This window comes from Myotis davidii, unplaced genomic scaffold, assembly GCF_000327345.1.
Source record: "Myotis davidii unplaced genomic scaffold, ASM32734v1 scaffold1012, whole genome shotgun sequence".
NCBI classification, from domain to species: Eukaryota; Metazoa; Chordata; class Mammalia; order Chiroptera; family Vespertilionidae; genus Myotis; species Myotis davidii.
Genome location: NW_006283769.1, coordinates 2,022,084 through 2,033,995, shown reverse-complemented (window position 1 = coordinate 2,033,995; position 11,912 = coordinate 2,022,084). Strand labels below are relative to the sequence as shown.

General features: G+C 44.0%; 1 protein-coding gene across 4 annotated transcripts in view; it reads left to right on the top strand.

Moving 5' to 3' along the window:
* Positions 1–11,912, top strand: part of SYBU (syntabulin) — a 72,258-nt gene that overhangs the window by 30,226 nt on the left and 30,120 nt on the right. The window contains exon 1 of one of the 4 annotated variants that reach the window (XM_006753913.2): positions 6,309–6,455. The exons of 2 other annotated variants lie outside the window; for them this stretch is intronic. In XM_006753913.2, the coding sequence (XP_006753976.1) occupies positions 6,428–6,455 (28 nt within the window). In that variant the 5' untranslated portion in view covers positions 6,309–6,427. Of the gene's footprint in view, positions 1–6,308; positions 6,456–8,078; positions 8,084–11,912 lie in introns of those variants that run through there. One more of the 4 variants, XM_015566236.1, reaches the window with a different exon arrangement.

Below are 11,912 nucleotides of genomic sequence, written 5' to 3'. Positions count from 1 at the left end.
GCAATCAGTGATTCTCATCACTGATGTTTCTTTCTCTCCCTCTCCCTTCCCCTCTGAAATCAAGAAAAAAAAAGAAAATGTGAAAGGAAAAAAAAAACCCAGCACCTGCAATTAAGAGGACAGGTAAAGAGCAAATAGTCCGGGCCACTTTGATTGTAAAGAAATCCACACTTAGAAACTGAAACGTTGAGATGTGCATTTGAAAGATGCCACCCCAGCGTATTTTATCAGCATTCAGACCACGTTAGTATTCCCTTATCAGATGGCACCAGGCCACTGAAATTGGAAACCTGGCCAGATGAACCATAATAACTCCGCGACAATAACAGAGATTGGTTCCTTTAAAAAAGCTGTTTTCCACATTTGGGGGCATTTGCTAGGAAACTCAGAAGGGCACCAACTAGGTTAGGAACTGATCAACACTGCTTCCCTTAGGAGAGAGACGTCCTTTCACACACAGCCCACAGCCTGCAAATGTCCCTGCGCTTATCACCAGCATCGCTTTCACTTCAAAGAGAGTTCTGTGAAATGAGAGCCGGACAGCTTACCTGGGGAGGCCATTCCTATAATGACTGGCGCTGCCTGGAGGAGAGCTGGGAGCTTAGCGTTAACAGGGCTTCTCCCCAGGTTACCTAACTTGTCCTACCTTGGGGTGGGGGGGGGAGGGGAGGAGAAGGGGGTGCTTTCTAACTACCAGATTCTCAAGTCCGGCATGCTAGGTTCAAATCGAGTGTGCGCTTCAGCTGCTAGTTTTAGTCATGAAACTTCATGGTTAAGCATCTGTACAATGGGTTGTTGTGAAGATTAAATAGACGATTGAATGTAAAGTGCCTGGCGTTGGACCTGGCACAAGTAGTTTCTCAGTAATAATGGTCATGTGTAGTCTTAAAATAGATAGGTCACAAACGCAATGCACTTTATTTCCAAGGAAACCCTTAAAACTCTCTTACACCGAGCTTAATGTTTATTTGAAACAAAAGTCTGGCATGTCGTGTTATTCCCATTTACGTAAATCTGGAGGAATGTTTGCTATAGGACACGACGAGAGTACAATTTGACAGCTGGTACATTGCCGATGAGGAAAGAGATGGGAAAATACGAAAGAGCAGACAAAAGGCCACTAAAAAGCATTTACATGTTTAAATGCTTTATGGCACTTAGTGCAGTAATTAATGTTCTAGAAACATACTGAGTCATTGCAGTGGTGGAATTGGCAGAAAATGATGTGTTTGGGGCAAAAAAAGGTCTTAAGAGAAATATTTTCATAGAGTAGAAAAAACTAGACTTGTAGTGCCAAAAAGAGAAGATTTTGGTTATATGGAAACTTTCAGCACTCTTGGCAAGGCGTTATTTTTCTAATAGCTTATAGTTACAATCAAAGGGTTTGCAGCATGTCGGCCCAGCCTCAAATAGCAACTGTCACCTATTCTGGAGACTTATGAAAATATCTGGGAGGACATACAATTGTGGGCTTGGATAACACTGAAATTGGATTTAAAACATTTTTTAGCTAATATTTATTGAGCACTGACTGTCCCAGGCTAAAATCTGAGCACTTTACTCATTTTACCTTAATGTCAGTGCTAAAAAAGGGAAATCATCTCCTATTTTACAAATGAGGAAAAGAGGGCACAGAGAGGTTAAGTAATGCACCCGAGGTCACACAGCTTGTAAATGGATTTTAAACAGAATAAGTTTGCTCCTAACTCCTAACCACTGCACTGGTTGTATGTAAGGTCTGCTTTCAAAGGATTGATTTTAATTGCAGTAGAGGAGTGTGATAATCGAAAAAGATGTGTTGATTTAAAACAAGAAATTATTTTTCTCTAATGTTTGTATAGCCCTAAAAAGTCTTATTAATTTTTATAAATTCGCTGATACAGTCTATATGTAGATTCTGCTGGCTGTTGCTGATAACAAAATCAATGAACATTAGTGTAACTTCAATGACATACAGGAAGTTGAACACATAAGGCCGTTTGGATGCAGATTAGTACAATAAACCATGAGGTTGTGAACATCAAAGAAATATTAAGGTCTTCAGTATTTTCCACATAATTGTGAACTGGTCCTCACTCTACTTGTCAAAATGTTTATGTGCTGCCTGCCTATCGCGTAAACGAAGATCATTAGACCTTCTCAGCTTAAACAAGAGCTTTGCAGTGATACTGAAATGGACCTCTGGAACTTGCTTTCACTCTGAATATAGCAGAGACTGTTCTGTGGTGGACGATTATAACGTCTGTCGCTTCTTCCCAGCAGAGACCAGAGCAGTAAAACCAAGCTGAACTGTGATGAGTGGACGTCGTGTTTATGTTTATGGCGGGGTTACATATTTACTCTCAGGCCTTTCTCCCATCTGTGCTTTTGATGATGCCCCCGGTCAATGTAATGCTGCCAAATGGTCCGTTAGTGGTTTTTCCCTCAGAATTCGTCAGTTATAATCCTCTTCTCCCCAAAGGTGCCTGCCATCCAAATCCTGGCTCACTAGGATTTATTGCATGTACAATGTTCTAGCCACTGATTTGGGTGCCGGCCAGGCGCTTCCTACGTGCGGTAACGTGTAGAGAGCGAAGCACTATAGCCTGTCATACAGAGCAGACACTCCAGCAGACCACACACCCACTGCTGGCAAGAGAAATAAACCTGGAAACTTCTTTCGCACACAGACTCACAAACCCAGAGCTGTAAATCATGCAGATATCTGATCTTGTGCCTCAGTGAGGAGGAGAGTTTATTGAAGAGGCCGTCTGCATGTAAAGGCAGAGGCCTAGTTAAGGACATCCAACAAGGGACGGTGAAATACCCGGCAACAGCTGGAGCCATTCCACATCATTCAGGGGCGGGAGGAGGGCGGAGCTATCCAGAACCTGGCAGAGAGACTTCCCAGGCCGTATGTGTGAGCAAACCGTGCCCTTTCCCTGACAGGTAAGGAGCCAGAAGGATAATTACCCTGATCCCTCGGTCTTCTTCATCGGTGTAATTTGTTGTGCGGCATTTTGGTGTACTCTAGGGTTATTGACAAAAAGTGATGTGTTGAAAAATGCAGTGTCTTCATTTGGGAAAGTCAGTGGGTTCAAGTCTTCCACCAGCTAAGCCTGTACCTGGTAGCAGCCACGGTGCGGCAGTCAGCTACGTGGATGCAAGTTGTGGTTAAATGCGCTCACGCTCAGGAGCCTGGCGACAGTGGTCTTATGTTCTAAGATGCAGAGTCCAGAATGTTTGGGGCATTGCAGGAAGGAGCTCACCATGTAAGAGTCTAAGGAAGACTTTCTATTTCTAAAGGAAATATAAGCCTCTTACTTCGCCACATATAAGATTTCTGCTAAAGCTAGGTTTGAATCCCAGCTGTACATTGACTGGCTGGCATTCATTCATTCAACAAATATGTACTAAGCATTCACTCTGTGCTGACACCATTGTCCCAGGCGTTAAGAGTAGAGGAGTGGATAAAACAGACAAGATGGCTGTTCTCATGAGCTGCCTTTAACACGGAGAGATGGCTGACACACAAGCAGACAAGCCAGATGAGTTCAGATAGTGACAAGTAAAGCAAGGCAATGCTATGATGACAGTGACTGGGGATGGGGCACAGAAGTGTCTGGGGAGATGATCTTGGAGCTGAGAACTTAGCCATAATCCTTCACCGGTAGGGAGAGTTAGGAGGGGGCAGGGAGAGTTAGGGAGGGAGGGGGTGGGACAATGAGTTAGGAAGCTAAGGCTGGTAGCAGGTGAGGTCTGTATTGTTAGAGTGATGGGAAGCCATTGGAGAGTTTTAAGAAGAGAGACACAATTTAAGTTCTAGTATGTTTTGGATGCTTCTGGCTACTCTGGAGCTTGGATTATGAAAAGATGAAACTGGAAGCAAGTACACTAAATTTAGATGGCTTAGAAAGGAGGCTACAGGGTGAGGCAAAAGTAGGTTTACTGTTATTTGCATGGAAATATTACAATAATGAATAAATGATAATACAAGAATAAATTCCATGTATTGGGTTCTCACAGCTGTAAACCTACCCTTTCCCAATCCTGTATATGAATACAATGTATGTAACAGAATATAAGGTCCCCCATTTTCCTAATGAGATTAAAAATGTTCCATTTATTCGCTCACTCGAGTAAGCCTTAGAGCAGCTATGGGCAAACTACGGCCCGAGGGCCGGTTCCGGCCCATTTGAAATGAATAACTAAAAAAAAAGAAAAAAAAAGACCGTACCCTTTTATGTAATGATGTTTACTTTGAATTTATATTAGTTCACACAAACACTCCATCCATGCTTTTGTTCCGGCCCTCCGGTCCAGTTTAAGAACCCATTGTGGCCCTGGAGTCAAAAAGTTTGCCCACCCCTGGGTTAGAGATATGGAAGAAATAGTCAACGTCCGGTGGTTTTTTTATTTGTTACTTTAGTTGAACATATTTATACTCTATTATTAATTTAAAAACATTGACTTTGTTCATCATAGTTAATTAAAAAAACGTTATTCCATCTTTGCAAGAGCAAATCATCTTCACTTCCGATCAGTTTGTTTGACATACAGCAGTTCTGAATCCATTGTCTGGTGCCTATTTTCAAGATAAGTCCTGTGAGGACATGAGTTCAGTGATGTAAAAAGAGACCCACACAAAATACAGATGTTAAAAGTAAACGAAGCTCATTTGTCTCCTGTGAAACAGCACCTAGGTATTTGGGTAACCCAGGCTGGTAGGCACCTGTGTTGTTGACTGTCATCGACTAGGCAGAAGGAAGGGGGGAAAGGACCCCTCACCCAGGACACCAAAGTGGCATGTGTCATTTTTAATTATATCCCAGGACATCTTAGTCACCTATTATTATGGAAGAAGGGGGGCATGGAGATGGACATTGGAGGACAAGAGGCAGGTTGTCACAGCCTCCATGTATAGCTTGGAGACAGTGGGTTTTGCTGTTTCCTCTGTATCTGAGTATCCTTGGTACCCAAAGCCGTTCAGTTAGCAAGGGATATGAGTTTTTGTGATCTCTACAACTTCGCCATTGACTGTATTGCTATTTGAGTAATCTTTAAAAGGATGGAGGAGTCGTACCACAGGAATAATTAAAAATCTGTTTTTCAGTTTCTTGCCCCCCTTCATATTAAACAATCCTGGCAGTTGACCTCCGAAGGCAGCCCAGGTTAGCCCTGATGGAGGTCAGTTCAGATTGAGGAGTCTTTTTCAAATGGGGACTTTTTATTCAAAGAAGGTAATTATAGAGAGACCTCTATAATAAGAGGCTTTGGAGAGACACGAACACAAAGGGATTTCTTTTCTGGGAGGTAGTTGTGGGCGGAGGGTACCTCACCTTCTATTTAGACATGGAATAGGGTGGACCAGGTCACCCGCAGAGAGCGGGGCAGGAGGAGCTCATGGGTGGAAGGGTTTCTTTTGTAACAAAAGAAACATTTTTTTTCTTTATAATATGGATGAATCATGAATACTTAGCCTTCTCAGGTTGCTGTGAGAATCAAAATCTGTTTGGTATATAGCAAGACTATATTCATCATATCCTGCATGTTTTGCAAAACTCAGTGTCAGCATTTGGCAGGAAGCTGGATTTGTGGAGACCATATTTGCCCACTATACAGTATATGCTCAACAAATGATCACTGTCATTACTGTTATAAAAATGAGAAGATGAGGCACGTTTCCAAATAGCACATCTTGAAGGCATTTGAATGTCCAGTCACCATCTTGTCTGCATCAGCCCTATTTTGTCAGGGATGCCTCCTTACGATTTATTCTGTTAAAATGAAGCTGAATAAATGTGTTTAGTCTAAGCAACCTGTTTGGAAGGAATATGCCGACAGTTATTGTAGAGTGCCCTCAATCCTGTTCTCCTGTTGGCACAGTGGGCCTCTCCTGCTCCTCTCTCCCGGGCAGCACTGTGAAGTGCCTTGCATATTTAAATAGCTGGAATTCATGGAGCACACCAAGCCTTTGCCTCAAAGCCTCACCAGCTTGCCGTTAAATTTAGGAATGTGTGGGGTTTGGGTGTAATTTCTCCCTTGCCCACTGGGATATAATCATGGTACCACGACTCTAAGTGTCGTGCTCCAACATTGCCAAAGGCTTAGCCTTGACTTGTATAGGCATTCACTTCTCTTGGACAATCTGGTATTTCTTTAAATGCTTTGTGTCCATTCATGAGGCCATGGTTTCATTTGAAATGCTGCAGTCACCAGGGAGAAGCTCCCGTGCTCTTCCCTGATTGGCTGGCATTCCCTCTGCCTCCTGTTGCTATGGTGCCCAGCAGAGTAACTTCCTTGCCCTGCACATGTAGGAGGCTCGGTCTCCATGGATACCCTACTCTGAGACTGTACTCCACTAAGAGATGAGCTGCACACACTGTATTTCTGCACAAGACACACCCCAGCCTGTGGTGGAAGGCTGTTTGCAGAGGCGGTGTTTGCCATGAAAGTCTATGGAGCTTACCTTCTAAGTAAGTAGCATTAGTCATAATAATTATATTGGGATCACAGAGGATATGCTCTTTGTGTACGTGTGTGTGTGTGTGTGTGGTGTGTGTGTGTGTGTGTGTGTGTGTGTACAGTTAGTTGGGGTAGGCTAAAATCATAGTCTAAAAACAAATGTTCAACTCTGCCTTTCACAGATTCTGAATGCAGAGTCTATTGCTATAAACTATTAAAAATACACATGTATATTGTTCTCAATAGCCCTTGTCATAGGTGGGTCTGTTTGTATGATTTGAAGCAAAAAAAAAACAAACAAAAAAACAAAACACCAAAAAACCAGTGACCACGAATGCTTACATTTTAGCACGCTCTTCTAATCCTGAGTCTTGCCTGCTGAATTTGTAAATGCAGAGCCTGGCCTTGCCCAGTGGTGTGCCGGGAATGGATGAACACAGCCACAATTAATGCTAATTGGCACTGCACAGAGTTTGCAGTGGGCCTCGGTGTAGGCTGAGACGCGATGTATGTATTATCAAGAGAGAGCCTGCTTGTGTGGCCATGACAGCCAGTTCACCGTGGAAATTATTCAGAGCACATCTCTCTGACCAGTTTTAACTTACTTTCCCCATGTGGCACCCCGGTAGAAATTCTGAAACTCTTCGTGTCCATGGAACTGGGATGTGGAAGAGTTTCCCTTTTATTAACTGGTTTGATCTAACACTTCCTCTTTACATTTTAAGAGCTGAAGGGGTTGGGTTTTCAATGTTGTAAAACACATGAGTCATCTTAAAGTGATTCTCCTCTGCTGGGCAAATGACTAATGCCTGTGGTGTTAAACTAATTAGTAGAAGCCGCAGGAAGACTATACCTATGGTAACCCCAACTCCAGTTCAATAACTTTAATATTGTGTAAAATTTAGATTTTTAGATGTCCACAGTAGATAGCTGGCATTTGGCAGCTCTAAACAAAAAGCAAACCAAGTACTGTTGGTATATGAGAGATTTATTTTGATCCTATAAAAGAGTATTGTGCGAGGTTGTAAATTTCTTTTTATTTTCTGTACTCATGGCCATTTAGGCAAAGGGCAACCAGTGTGACGTCATTTTTTCCAACTGTTGGTCATGGCTCCATTTTAATCGCCTAAAATGGTGAAAAGCTACCACCCGGTTTGTAATGACTGACGACTGCTCTGGCTCCGACTTTGTCATTGGGGTCAAGGTTTAGGTCATTGCCTTGCCTTAATATTTTATAGACATAATTTCCATCCAGCAGATGAACAAGGGTACATGGTAAACTCTGTAGATACCATGGTTTTGGAGACATGGATACCACGTGGATGACATTTAACCCAAAGTTTTTCACCTCATTAGGATTTACACAGCCCCATTTCCCTTTCTCAGTATGTCTCTCTCTCTCTCTGAAAACCCACATAGTTAAGGACTTTTTTTCAACCTCAAAATACCTGAACTCCTCTCTAAAACTGTTTCCTCATCTATAGAGTGGAATAATGATGGTACCTATGACAAAAGCTACTTTGAAAATTCAATGACTCAAAAAAAAATTCAATGACTTAAGGGCACGTGATATACAATAAGTATTAGCTACTATTGTATTATGATTACTGTATGTGTTATCATTTTACAATGCCTTGTAGTCAAGGGAGACTGTCCCTAATAGCTTGAACAGTTTTTTGGTTTGGTTCCATTCAGCCTATCAAATTTCCTATCAAATACTTACTAAGAACCTTCTAACTAAGTGCTTAGCATCCTGATGGAAATGATGGCATTCGATGTCCATGAAAATGTAGGTAACAAATACTTTAAGCAATAAAACAATTAAAAAAAATGTAGGTAACAAAATGTGAGCCATACAGTTAGTTTTCTCTTTTCAAATGTGTGGCTATATGATGTTACTAAGTCACTAGGCACTTACAGAATGAAGGTTTGCCAATTAATTTTGCTGCCGTAACACAATAGATATGTAGGACACCACAATGGATATGCAAGATAAAAAGACTAGGCCACATACCATAAGTCAGTTAATACTTATAACAAATTAAAAATGTGGCAATTAAAGATCTGGGTTCAAACTTTAAGCTTCCTTCCTTTCCTGAAAGGATTTCCGTTCCACATGCAGTAATGACATACTTTGAAAAGAGAGCAGTTTCATTAAGTTGAAGTTTGGGGAATGCTGGGAGAGGAAGAGATGGGAAATGATTGATTAATCTGTATAAAAATGGGCCCCATGCTGGGATTTTTTCCTTTTGCACTAATCTTGTGTGACATCTGAGCCAAGAAACGTATAAAACTAACGCCATATGTGCAGAGCTTGCCGGAGCTGACTTTCAAACGCATGAAGAGTCGACCCAGATTATATTTTGCAGCTTTATTTTTATTTCCATGTCATTTTCATCTCCCATTTCTTCTTTCTGGCATATTCTCTTCCTTCCATCTGCTTGCCCTGGCAAGAATGGGGGCATGTGCAGCAAGGATTATACCAACTCGCTTGAATGGAAACAGGGAGGACATTTGTAGGATGTGATTTAAAGCGAGGTCTCTACTACTAGAGGGTAAAGGAGTGGGAGGAGGTAGAAGAGGGGGAAGGAGGGTAAATGCTGATGGAAGGAGATTTGACTTGGGATGGTGCACACCCAGTACAATATACAGATGATGTATTTTAGAATTATACACCTGGAACCTATAGAATTTTATTAACTTAACTAGAGGCCCAGTGCACGAAATTCATGCCCAGGTAGGGTCCCTAGCAGCTGCCGGCTCCGTCCCCTGGTTGAACTCCCAGTCGAACTCCCATTTGAACTCCCAGTCGAGGGGACAATTTGCATATTAGGCTTTTATTATATAGGATGTCACCCCAATAAATTCAATAAAATATATAAATAAATAAACAAACAAACAAATAAATAAATACATAAAATGAGGTCTCTAGAGTCTGGGAACTTGTCATCAATGTATGTCCATAAATACTAAATATATTTTGCTAAACATGATTTCAAATGCAGTATCACTCAGATAATGCACTTAGAATAAAATTAGCCTTGTTTCAAGGTTAACATTAAATTCTTAGGAATATCCCACTGCCATGGGGACCTTTTATCTGTACTCTATGGATCTTTGGCCAAAATCAAGCCCCACTTCCTTTTCACCGCTGCTGTCATACAGGCACATGGTCTGATGGTGCCCGTTTGTCACGTGTTTGTTGGGTGCGGAGTGCTGTTGTCCTGGGCTGTGGGGCATATCCTCTCAAGCTCTCAGTTAATCGATCTGTTTGCCGAGTTCCTTGTCATCAGAGGGTGTTCGCTCAAGGCAGCTTCGAAGGGAAGGGGGCCCCTTGTCTTGGGTGGTGGCAGCGTTATTCAGAGAAACTGGATCTTCCCGAATCTTTGGCTTCTTGTCCCCTTCCCTTGGCTGAGATAGGCAGGCTCTGCCAGCAAGATCTGATTTCTCTGCCAAGGCGACTGGCGGGCCTGACTGTTCTTGAGAGGCTGTGCCTGAACCTGATACTGGGTTACTGCCTGACATCCAATGCTTTCCCCTCCTAGTTGGTGAAAGAAGGGAAGGAAGAAGGGAAGCCATGGGCTGAGAAGCGCTAGTGCATACAGAGCAAGGTTTAGGGCCTGCAGGCAGTGCTGTATTGTCTGGTGTCCTGCCAAGCCCAGCCTACCAGGGACAGCAAAGGGGTTCCTCTGTGCTAAGCTGGGGCATTCTTGAGTTTGGGATGGAATTCTCCAACTTAGCATCAACCCCCTTCCTTTTCTCCGAAGTCTCAGCCATCATTTAATACAGGGGTCCTCAAACTTTTTAAACAGGGGGCCAGTTCACTGTCCCTCAGACCGTTGGAGGGCCGGACTATAGTTTAAAAAAAAAAAACCCTATGAACAAATTCCTATGCACACTGCACATATCTTATTTTGAAGTAAGAAAAAAAAAAAAAAAAAAAAACGGGAACAAATAAAATATTTGTATTTGCATGTGGCCCGCGGGCCGTAGTTTGAGGACCCCTGATTTAATAGAACTGAACCCAATAATGCTACTCATTTGTTTTTTTCATCAAATATCGTGTGCCTGGCAGTGAGCCATGTCACAGTACACCAGGGGCTCCCTGTCCCTGTGTGGTATGTTTCTGTGGCACCTGCAGGGTCCGACGCATGCACAGACGAGGACCGTGGAACCCAGATCCGGGGGTCTGGGAAGCCATCCAGAGGAAGTAATGCTGTGTCAACACTTAAAAAGGGTAAAACCAGGTTTTTAAGTGAAAAGACACAAAACCAGGTTTTTAAGTGAAAAGACACTTGGGGATCTGAACTTAGCATGCCATTGCTGTTAACTTAAGTGCTATGCCCTTAGAGTTTTCAAAATTCCTTTGTTATGGCTGCCATGTTATATTTAAAAACTCTCTTCCAGATGACTTTTCTCTACTAGAATGTGAGCCCCTCTAGGACATGGATCATGTGCATCCTCTCTCTCTCTCCCTCCCCTTCTCTCTCTTGCTCTCTCTCCTTTTATTATCTTTTATTTAAAACTAGTTTTTGATGTTCCTCTTATTTCTTTTTTAAATATATATGCTAGATGCCCGGTGCACAAAAATTTGTGCACTTGGGGGGGGAAGGCGGGGTCCCTCAGCCCGGCCTGTGCCCTCTCGCAGTCTGGGACGTCTCAGGAGATAACGACCTGCTGGCTTAGGCCCGCTCCCGGGTGGCAGAGGGCAGGCCCAATCCCTAGGTGCAGCCCCTGGTCGGGCTCAGAGCAGGGTCAATTGGGGAGTTGGGACACCGCCCCCTGTCATACACAGAGCAGGGCAATCGAGAGGTTGTGATGCCACACTCAGTCACGCTCAGGGTAGGGCCGATTGGGGGGTTGGGGCACCCTCCCCGTCACACTCAAGGCAGGGTCGATGAGGAGGTTGCGGCGCCACCGCCTGCCATGCATAGAGCAGGGCCAATCAGGGGGTTGGGGCGCTGCCCTCTGTCACGCACAGAGCAGGGCCTATCAGGGGGTTGGGGCGCCGCCCTCTATCACCCACAGAGCAGGGCCGATCAGGGGATTGGGGCACCGCTACTCTCACACTCAGGGCAGGGCTGATGGGGAGGTTATGGCTCTACCCCATCACACACAGAGCAGGGCCCGTGGGGGGTGGCGGGGAGAGTTGGGGCACCGCATTCTCTCACACACAGAGCCACAGGGCTATCAGGGGGTTGGGGAGCTCCCCCCTATCAGGCACAGAGCAGGGATGATCAGGGGGTTGGGGCGCCTTCCCCTGTCAGGAACAGAGCAGGGCCGATAGGGAGGTTGTAGCCCCGCCCCCTGTCACACACAGAGCCGCAGGGCGATCAAGGGGTTTGGGCGCTGCCCCGTCACGCTGATCCCGGTGCTGGGAGGCCTCGCGGCTCTGCTGATCCTGGTGCTGGGAGGCATATTACCCTTTTACTATATAGGATAGAGGCCTGGTGCATGGCTTGGGGTCG